Raw genomic sequence first — 10,365 nt, 5'->3', positions numbered from 1 at the left:
CACTCACTTCAGCCTCCCAAAGGCGCGGGATTACAGGCTGAGCCACCGAGCCCAGCTTGCTAACTTTACTATTAGTGTCATTTGTGGACCTGTTTCTGTGGGGTTTTTTTTTCTGGCTTTTAGGAATTTGCTTTTCTCTTTTGCCTTTTTTGTTTTTTGGGTTTTCTTTTTGAGTCAAGGTCTCACTGTCGCCCAGACTGGAGTACACTGGCACAGTCATGGCCTACTGCAACCTCAACCTATTGGGCTCAGGTGATCTCCCTCCTTAGCCCCTTAAGGCACGCACCACCATGCCCAGCTGATTTTTCTTTATTTTTTATAGAGATGAGATCTTGCTATGTTGCCCAGGCTGGTCTCAAACTCCTAGGCTCAAACAATCTTTCCGCCTCAGCTTCCCAAAGGCCGCATTTGGCCTTTTTGATTGAATGCTGGACATGGATATAAAATGTGTAAAGTATGGTGACGCTTCCTTCCTTCAGAGAGAAGTTAAATTTCTTTTGGCAGGCAGATAAGAATACAGATCTCATTCACCCTGAATGTATTATTTGAAGCTTTGCTGGGTCTGGTTTCTTTCCAGTTTGCCTTTCTTCTTCTTCATAGCCTTTGGCTCTCAACTGATAGCTTGGGGTGCTGGCTTTAGCCCCTTCACCTGAGGAGCTGAAAGGAAGCTCCAGGGGTCACTGAAACCCCGCTTAGCCCTGCAGCCTCCGGGTCAGGCTTCCTACCCAGCTTCTCTGGCTGAGGCTGTGTGGCTTACTTGCCCACAGATGGCATGAGGGAAATGCACATGGGAATCTGGGCTATCTCCTCTAGTTTCCACCTTCCTGGGTCTTGGCCTATGAAGTCCCAGCTGCTTAGGCAGCCTCAGGTTCCACTTTGTTTTGATCTAGGCTCCTGAAACTCCCACAGGTTTTGACTGGCCTTTGTGTCCGTTCCTACTCCTTGCCCTAGCAGTTGCCCCAAGGAAAAAAGCAGAAGTAAGTATTGGACTGATTTTTCTCTTTTCTCTGAATTTTGGCACCTTAAGTCCTGGCTACTTTGATTGCTCTTTGAGGCCCTCACATAAACGTTTCTTGTTTGTTTAGGGATTTTTATTGTCTAGTAGTTGATTCATTGTTTGTAGTTGTTTTGGGTGCAAGGTTAGTCTGTTGTTTCATCATAGTCTCTGAGGATATTAATAGTTTTTTTGTGTATGTGGAGTGGTTTATTTGTAGTTTTCCTTTTACTACATGGAAGAAACAAAGGCTTTGCATTTTTCTGTTCATTTTGACTACTCTCCTGGTGTTCTTTGACTGCTTTCTTTTATTTAAAAGGTAGCCTGGTTAGATACCCATCAAAAAGCTTCTGGTTTCCTGCCTGGCTGTGAGCATCTAGGGAGCGGAGTAGATCGCATTCATGCCTTATTCCAGTTGCTGTCTTCCCTGTGGCAGGGGAGGGACAGTGTCCCAGAATAGCATAGTGGTCTCATTGCTTTTTTTTTTTAAGATGTGGGGTACAATTCAGGGTTAGGTACATAAGTGGTCATCGTACAGGTGAAGTTTGGGCCTCCTCTTGGTCCCCACTTTACCTGGTTTGAGGTTTGAGGTTGGGTACCCTTCTTGATGTTTTATGTTCCTCTTTCCCTCCTCATTGCTTCTTGGACTTTTCAGCCATGCCTCACTTTCAGTCTTGCCTTCACCCCCAATTCAGAGGTACTTTGTACCTTTTGAGCGTTCTGTGCTGCAAACTGTTGCTTTATAATCTTTGATCACTGCTTATCTTGGATTCGGGTTTATCTGTTATTACTTATCCTCTGCTTTCTGACTTAGAAAATATTATCATTTCCTTTCCTTTTTCTTTCTTTCTTTCTATATTTGCCTCTTTAAAAATCCTGTTACTATTTATTAGTGAAGTTTGAGGAAGGAAAAGAGTAAATGCACGTGACTTCTCTGTGCCTGTTTCCTCATCTTAAAACGTAAATACTAGTATCTGTGTCATATATAGGGTAGTTGAGTGTCAGTTGCTGAGAAAAGTGCCTGGCCTATAGTGCTCCACAGTTGTTGGCTGTTACTATGCTGGCTTCAGCTCTCTATGTTTAGCTAGAACTCCAGCAGTATTTCTCAAGTTCTCTCATTGAGTTGCTGTTTATTCCAGCAGTTGTCCCTAAATATATTTTACAATTTTACCTCTTTTAGGGAAAACTTAGAAACTTCTCTGTTCATTTTTTTAGGATCTTTAAATTGTTGACCATTCAGCGCCACCTCATGATTTCTCCTCCACTAGTTTCTGTCCTGTTCTGATCCCACCATCCCTTTTGCTTTGTGAGCTAGAGCACTTAAGTAGGCATAACATGTTGGTGGCAAACAATTTGTGTATATTTTTATCTTTCAGTGTGTGCATCTGAGTTTTTATGGGTGTGCTTCTTCTGGGACAGCAAAATAAAGCTGATTTTTATTTTCAGATCATGCCTTTTCTTCTTCCTATTGAGTTTATTGTATATTGTTTTAGATTCTCTGTGCTTAAGAATATGTGACTAAACATTTTACTAAATAGAATTTTTCTTTGCTTCTTCCAGGTTTTGTGGTCTTTGCAACACTTGTGGTCATTGTGGCCTTGATATTAATCTTCGTGGTGGGTCCCCGCCATGGACAGACAAACATTCTTGTGTATATAACAATCTGCTCTGTCATTGGCGCATTCTCAGTCTCCTGTGTTAAGGGCCTGGGCATTGCCATCAAAGAGCTGTTTGCTGGAAAGCCTGTGCTGCGGCACCCGCTGGCCTGGATTCTGCTGCTGAGCCTCATCATCTGTGTGAGCACACAGATTAATTACCTGAACAGGGACCCTGGATATATTCAACACGTCCATTGTGACTCCAATATATTATGTGTTCTTTACAACATCAGTTTTAACTTGTTCAGCTATTCTTTTTAAGGAGTGGCAAGATATGCCTGTTGATGATGTCATTGGCACTTTAAGTGGCTTCTTTACAATCATTGTGGGGATATTCTTGCTGCATGCCTTTAAAGACGTCAGCTTTAGTCTAGCAAGTCTGCCTGTGTCTTTTCGAAAAGACGAAAAAGCAATGAATGGCAATCTCTCTAATATGTATGAAGTTCTTAATAATAATGAAGAAAGCTTGACTTGTGGAATTGAACAACACACTGGTGAAAACATCTCCCGAAGAAATGGAAATCTCACAGCTTTTTAAGAAAAATGTAATTAAAAGGTTAATCTATAACCTGATCTAAAGTGAATTTGAATATTAGAATGTGTCTGAAAAGACACTGCCCTCAAATAATGTTCTTTAAAAGACAATCTTTTTTAAAGATTCCACTAATTTGGACCAAGAAATTACTTTTCTTATACTTAAACCATGGTAGCTTACTAAAATGACCTCAGTATAATACTGATTTCTATTAACATTGTATTACTGTAGAGGTATTTTACATTTTGATTCTGTCTCCAAAATCTAAATGCACTAATAACAGTTTAAGTCTGTAAAAATGCTTTATTTTTTCATTGGTGATAAAAGTCGGAAATAGACATTTGTCATCCCTATGCCAGCAGTCTGATTGTGTAAGGCTTTTTGATTTTAAAAAGAACAAAATTATCCAAATATGTTATCCTGTGATTTACCTTACCTATAAAAATTACTCATGTTTGATGAATGATTTTAATTTTGAAATGTTAAAAAATGAAGTTCTGAATGAAGGAAACTCTTAGAAAGCAGAAAAAAAAAAAAAGGTACGGAATCATCCCAAGGAAATATTTCTCAGGTTGTGACTTGTCACCATGAATCGGGTTTCCCGTGTGCATTGGATGGTCTACTTAGCACCTCATTGAGCCATTGCATCCTACCTGTCACGCTGGGCTCTGCTTAACAACCTGGCTGAGCTTATTCTTTAGTTTCTCCAAGTCCCACGATGTCTGGAACTTTGATTACCACTTGACATTCGCTCTTGTGCTTTTCAGTATGCATTCATAATGAGTTATATTGTTATTTAGACTTTTAACAGCGCTGGGAAATAAAATCAGAAGACTAGGGTTTCTTAAATTTAGCTCACGTTATAATAAAAAGACAAGTTGAAATGAAGTTCTTTTCTAAGTCTCAATGCTAAGAACAAACTTAAAATGTTTATAAAATATAGTTTCTTTGTACCGCATACTTTGCTTAAGAGTTTGTTTGGACTACTATATGTTTTGATTTCTAAAAAATGCTTATGAAAAAAGTTTACAGAAAATTTCAAACATATGTAAAAAAAGGTAGAATCTTTAAAAAGGCGCAATGGAACCCATCCAGCTTTAAAACCTGTCCATTCATAGCCCTTGATTGGCCTCTAAGAGTACTGACAGTTCATTTTTACCTGGGAGATAGGAAGAACGTGTTGGACTGTCTGGTCGGCTGCTCCTGCCTCAGGTTGCGGTGGGGTGGGGGGTGTGGGATCGGCAGGGGCCACCGTTCCCTATGGTGCTGCTGCCCTGGGCAGCTCTCCGTCGTCTGCCTGTACGTTGCCTTTTCTTCCAGCTTGGTTTTACTGACCCTCTTCGGAGCTGCTTTAGACATTTTTCCCTAACTGCCTCCTCCTCAGTATAACTTTAATACCACAGATACACTGTATAACTGTCTATGTACTGTATTTACTTCTGTGCTTTGTACGTAAAGGAACCAGTTTTCACCCCCCTGGGGGTGATAGGGCCCTCACTGATAATTCATAGGTTAATTCACACTAATAAATTCTTAATTATTTAGTTTTATAACACTTGAAATTGTCTTTTACCTAAGTAATACATTTTATACCGGGTATATAATTAAGCTTTCTAGAACTTGGTAATGCAAACTATTTAGTCATTAATTAGTCATTTTTTCATTATATTCTGTATTTCCTAGGGTGAGCACAGATATCCCCTTTAAATCTGTAGTGGAATGCTGGCCCAAGGGTTATTAATTCATTTATCAAAAGCAACATTTTTAGGTAACTTTTTATGAAGAATAGTTAAACCTCATGTAACTTAAGACTCACAGTACAGCAGAACAATTCATAAACTCTGTCCATGCATGATGCTCCTGGACCTTGGTGTTCGGTTTCCAACGACATAATGAAAGTACTCTATTATATTTTATGGCTACATGGTATTCACAGAAAATTTTAGGGTTGGTGAAGGTGTGCCACTCCAAATAATGTAAAATGACTGCCAGGCTAACATGTAAAGTGAGTTCAGTTAATAATTTTAGCCTTGTATCTATCTCTGTTATTCATTTACAGTAGACAGGCACAACTTTCCCCCCATTTTATTAGGATTTTCAGAAACTTGTTGCTTAGTCCTTTAAAACTTTGCTTTAGTTTCAGTCTCACCCATTTCCATGATCTCAGTAGTAGACTAGACTCTGATTATCTTTTGTTTTGGCAGATCGTGGACCCACTCCAACCACATAAAGTTCACCCAAGCAGTCAGGAAGGACAGCTGAGGGCTGCTGGGGACAGGACTCAAGTTCTCCCTGGTCCCTTTAGTGCAGCACCCCCATCCCAGGCCAATCTTCTTTTTCTTTTTTCACTTTTTTGTTTTAAAGTTGTGGGGCACAAGTCAGGATTGGATACATAAGTGGTCTAGATACAGGTGAAGTTTTGGACCAAGTCTGTTCTAAACTGGCCTCCAGGTCACGGGAGCATGTAGCAGGGATACCACAGCCAACACAGCTGCTGTTTTACATCTCAGTTGCTCCAGAAACCTGAATATAAAGCTACACATGTGTGCTGTTTTGAAGAGAGCAGCACGTGGAATGGTATCATGGAAGCAACCTGGATGCTGACTGGAGCCCAGCCTATGAGCTTGATGCTCAAGCCACATGAATAGACACAAGTCAATTTCATTGGTTTTATTTCTATAACCTTTCAACCATACCTCACAGATTAGACTTTATCACACTGGATTTAGTCAAGTTCACTATTTTCCAAAATGCTGACACAAAAACAGGATGGGAACTATGACTTAGAAAAGATTGTTCATAAAAGACCATCGGAAAGATCCCTAAACAAAAGCTAAGTAGTTAGTCATTAAACTTAACAGTAATTGGTAAAGGATTTAGTACAATTTTCTGATATTAAGTTTCTTAAGGGATAAATGAATAAGCCCAGCAGCATTTTATGACAGTGAGCTGCTAGAACATTCCATAGAAAAAGAATAATTTTGTAAGAACATAGTGGCAACAATCAGCAGCCAGTATTCTCAGACTTATAATTACCAAAAGCATATACAATTGTAGTCTAGAAAAATAAGTCAATTTTATAAAATTAACCTTTAGATTGAAAAGCACCCCCTTCAACAGGTACAGAAATACTGAAAAATGGTCCCTAAAAATCTCACTAAGGAGTTTACAGAAAGAAAAGACATGCCATTACTGTGTACACTCTTAGCTGCTAGCCAGTGACTGGTGGATGGGTGGCTGGAAGCAGCGCACATGCTCCACTGGTGAGCTCTCCCCATCACCTGACTTCAGGTACTTGTCCAGGATGGTGATGATCTCGTCATTGAGAATCTGGAACTTGCGAATTCTCTCCACCATCTTCTTTAAAGGCTACAGCAATGAAAATTAGGATGCTTTACTTTACTTTTTTTTTTTTTGAGTCGAAGTCTCAATGTTGCCCAGGCTGGAGTGCAATGGCACAATCACAGCTCACCATAGCCTTGACCTCCTTGGCTCCAGTGATTCACCCGTGCCAGTCTCCTGAGTAGATGGGACTATAGATGTGTTCTACCACATCTGGCTAACTTAAGTTTTAAACTTTCAGTTTAGCAGTTGTGGAAAGGATGCTTTGACAGGCCCTCCTGCCATACAGAAGTGAATAAAGAACATGAAAACAGAACACCTGCAAAAGCACTGCTACTTCTGCCTTATGCAGGGGTAGAGCAGAGGTTCAGAGCAGACACTAACAGCAGCAGTGGGGTGAGAGCAGGGGCTGGACATACAAGTGGACTACACCAGGAGACTGTTCCCACAAAGCCAAGACCCTCTCATTAGGCCGAAATGGCTCTTGGTCGGTAACAGCCCCCAGAGATGAGCAGAAGAAAATGCAAAGCTTGGGAGGAAAGCAATCTAAATTCAGTTTAATTAAATAAGGACCCTCAAATTAAGAAATCCAATACACAAGGAAACATCAGTTTTAGATACCTTCAAGGCCTTCAGATAGCAGAATTAAAAGAATATAAAATACATGAACTGTGTAAAGAAATGAGATGGAAAAAAATTCTGTTACGATGATGATAATTACTAGCAAGACTTGAAGACCAAATTGAATTTTAAAAAATAAAATGACAATTTTTGAAAGTAAAAACTTGACAGATTAGACCTAGCTGAAGTGAATTAGTTAAACATCTGGAGTACCCCAGATACAGCCCTGAGGGCCAAGGAAATGGAGGCCTGGGGAGTAGAATGGTCTATCAGGGACATCCATACCCACTTCCCTAGAACCTGTGACTGCTTCCTTACATGGCAAAGGGGACTTGGCAGATGTGGCTAAGATTATGGACTTTAGATAGGGGAGCATCTGAGATTGTTCAGGTGGACCTAATCTAATCACATGAGCAGACAACATTCTTCAGTTGGAGGCAAGAGAGTTGTGGTAGTAGGGAACATGGATGATCAGAAGCTGTGATGGCTCAACCCACTGTTGCTGGAGAGGGCGCATGGAAGGCATGAGGGGAAATGGGGTTGACAGGGAGTAGGAAACAGGTACCTCAGTCCTACAACTGCAGGGATGGAATTTAGCCAACTATCTGCATGGTCCTGAAAGATTCATCCTGAGCCTCCAGCGGGGACACGGTACCATGGACACATTGATTTTGGCTTTGTGAGACTGTAAGCAGAGGACCTGTGTGGTCCATCTGTACCCAGACTTCTGTCCTGGAGAGCTGTGAGATAATAAATGGTATTTAAACCACTGAGGCTGAGGCGATCTGTGGCTGGAACAATAGAAAACTAACACAACAGGGTGAGGGATGTGGAGAGTAGAATAAGGTCTAACATGTCTAATTAGATCCCTGAGTGATGAGAATGGAAAGAAAGGCTAAGGCATTTCAAATGATAATGGCTGAGTATTTTCTAGAATTCAACTACAAGGAATCCACACAATGACAAAGACAAAAGATCTTAAAAGCAGCCAAAACACACTTTTATAGGGAGCTGGAAGAATGGAACCGTCTGCCAACATTCTGAAAACAGAGCCTGTGCTATGAAGTACATCTAGGTACCTTGAAAAGAGGAGGAAAATGGAGTCATTAGTGTTATCTGCCAGGCTCTACTTGCCAATTATATTTTTGATTGAAAAGAAAAATGAAAAGAAAGCTTCAGTTGGTGGCACTTCATGTACTAGGATGAAAAACATTCCCCCAAAACAAGGACTTACAATAAACAGAAAGTATACTTTTGCACAATGTTCACATATGGTGGGAGATTTTTGTCTACATACCACATTTTTGATAATCTCATCTTTGCCATCATGTTTCTGAACTTTAAGTAGATGGTAGCAGAAATCCAGAACAGCAAAGCGCCGCTGTTGCCCAAGAAGCACGATGATCATACAGCCAGCCCAGTGGAGCCCATCGCCAAAGCACTGCCTGGAAGCAAGCAGCGAGAAACAGGATGGGAGGTGAATACAACTTAGAGTCCTTCCCAAGTCTGTCTCCGAATGTCCGTGTTCGGGTCGTCTGCATGAGTGTCTGCCCATGCGGTCAACTTCCACAGCAGGGAAGAGATGGCCAAGCAGCCAGCAACTCTTCTGTTTTTGGTGAATATCTTTTCTGGACCCCTCTAGCACGCTGTTTCCTAACCTTTTTTAGATCAGAGGCCCTCCGTGAAGAATGACTTCACAGACCTCCCACCTAGAAGAATGCCCCGTTTGCATAGGTGCCAGGGCTCAGCACCTCCCTGAATATAAGGGGCCTGAGCGAGCCCTTTGGCATCATGTAAGAAGCTCTGCCTGGGAGGCTTTCAGGCCGCTCAGCAACCTCCTATGGAGCGGCTGCCTGCATCAGCCTAGGGCCCCTGCCCCACAGCTCTTGCATCCCTGCTAGACACGTGTTCTATCCTGAAGTGCTGGTCAGGGCAGGCACTCACTCGACTGTGAACTCGTGTGTTCCCACAGGAATGCAGTAGACAAACTGCATGGCACTCCACAGTCTGTGGAACTCGACACACTCATCCACATGCATGACCCCGTTGCTGGGCAGAGGCCCCCGCCAGATGGGGTCATCCAGAAAGGTCCTGATCCGGGCCAGGATGACTTCAAACATCGACAGGCCACAGCAGAGACGCTCCTTCGTCAGCAAGTCCCCTTCTCGCGCAATGGCGATCTGCTGCAGAAGAGACAAGGCGGGATGCTGTGGGCCACAGCAGGAAGCTGGAGTGCTGGCACCAGACCATGCCAGCTCTAAGGGGTCTGGAGGGAAATGACCTCAGCTTGCAGAAGAGGACTTTCAGGTGCAAACGTCAACAGAACAAATATATCAGCAATCACCCATACATCTCATAAGAAGAAGTCTACCTCACAGGCGGGAGTTGAGTACAGCTATTCTTAACCAATTTTGCCTCTGGGGAACATCTGGCAACGTCCAGAGTCATGTTTTGGTTGTCACAGCTTGGAGTGGGTCTACTGGCATCCAGTGGGAGGCCAGGAATACTGCTAAAACATCCTACAATGCACAGGACGCCCTCATCCAAGACTCTCTGTTCCAAATGGCACCAGTGCTGAGGTGGAGAGACTAACAGGACATAGGTTGAGAATTGTAGAACTCTCCCCAATACCTTGCCTCCTGTCCCAGTTTATTCGGTTCTTAGACACTTATGGAGAAGGCTTCTTCATGAGGGATGGATATGACAAGTGATATCTGCTGTGTGTATGTTAAGTGCCAGGTGTGTGCTAAGCCCTTGCATGTATTGGCATGTTTAAACTCCACAATCACTCTGGAAGCACTCCTGTTACAGATGCCATTGGAGACACTGGGGCCCAAGCTGAGTGGCCCGCTGGACCTCACAATGCCTTCCGGTCTGGGTCCTGACCCAGCCAGTGGCCTGGTGTGGACGCCCACCTTGCAACAGCTGCAGCCATCACAGCACATGTTACCTGAGGGGTCCCCAGTCTTTCAATCAGCGGGACGAGGTGCAGCGGGGCGTACTTTGATTCTAGCCTCTTCATTTTGGCATCAAGCCTCTCCCCCTCTGCAACAAAAAAAGCATTTTATTGTATTCTGTTCACTTCCATGAAAGAATGACTGCAAAAATTTAGATTAGCTTAAAACAAAAGATTTTTTTTTTTGAATTGGAGTCTCACTCTGTCACCCAGACTGGAGTGCAGTGGCCGCTCCTGGCCACCGCAGCCTCGACCTGCA

General features: G+C 42.5%; 2 protein-coding genes across 12 annotated transcripts in view; one reads left to right on the top strand and one right to left on the bottom strand.

The window, feature by feature from the left end:
• LOC103274642 (magnesium transporter NIPA2) overlaps positions 1–4,145 on the top strand; it is a 25,095-nt gene extending 20,950 nt beyond the window's left edge. The window contains 2 exon segments of the mRNA XM_021705941.1: positions 2,555–2,820; positions 2,822–4,145. Of these exon segments, the coding sequence (XP_021561616.1) occupies positions 2,555–2,820; positions 2,822–3,190 (635 nt within the window). The 3' untranslated portion in view covers positions 3,191–4,145.
• Positions 4,146–5,842: 1,697 nt separating this feature from the next.
• CYFIP1 (cytoplasmic FMR1 interacting protein 1) overlaps positions 5,843–10,365 on the bottom strand; it is an 89,776-nt gene continuing 85,253 nt past the window's right edge. For 7 of the 11 annotated variants that reach the window (XM_021705949.1, XM_021705945.1, XM_008072072.2 and 4 more), the window contains 4 exons: positions 10,101–10,195; positions 9,095–9,333; positions 8,448–8,595; positions 5,843–6,556 (listed from right to left, as the gene is read on the bottom strand). In XM_021705949.1, the coding sequence (XP_021561624.1) occupies positions 6,392–6,556; positions 8,448–8,595; positions 9,095–9,333; positions 10,101–10,195 (647 nt within the window). In that variant the 3' untranslated portion in view covers positions 5,843–6,391. Of the gene's footprint in view, positions 6,557–7,715; positions 7,891–8,265; positions 8,596–9,094; positions 9,334–10,100; positions 10,196–10,365 lie in introns of those variants that run through there. The other 4 variants (XM_021705944.1, XM_008072073.2, XM_008072071.2 and 1 more) reach the window with 2 other exon arrangements.

The sequence above is a fragment of the Carlito syrichta genome, unplaced genomic scaffold, assembly GCF_000164805.1.
Source record: "Carlito syrichta isolate Samal-C Ts95f unplaced genomic scaffold, Tarsius_syrichta-2.0.1 Scaffold314839, whole genome shotgun sequence".
NCBI lineage: Eukaryota > Metazoa > Chordata > Mammalia > Primates > Tarsiidae > Carlito > Carlito syrichta.
This window is presented reverse-complemented; position numbering and strand designations above follow the sequence as displayed.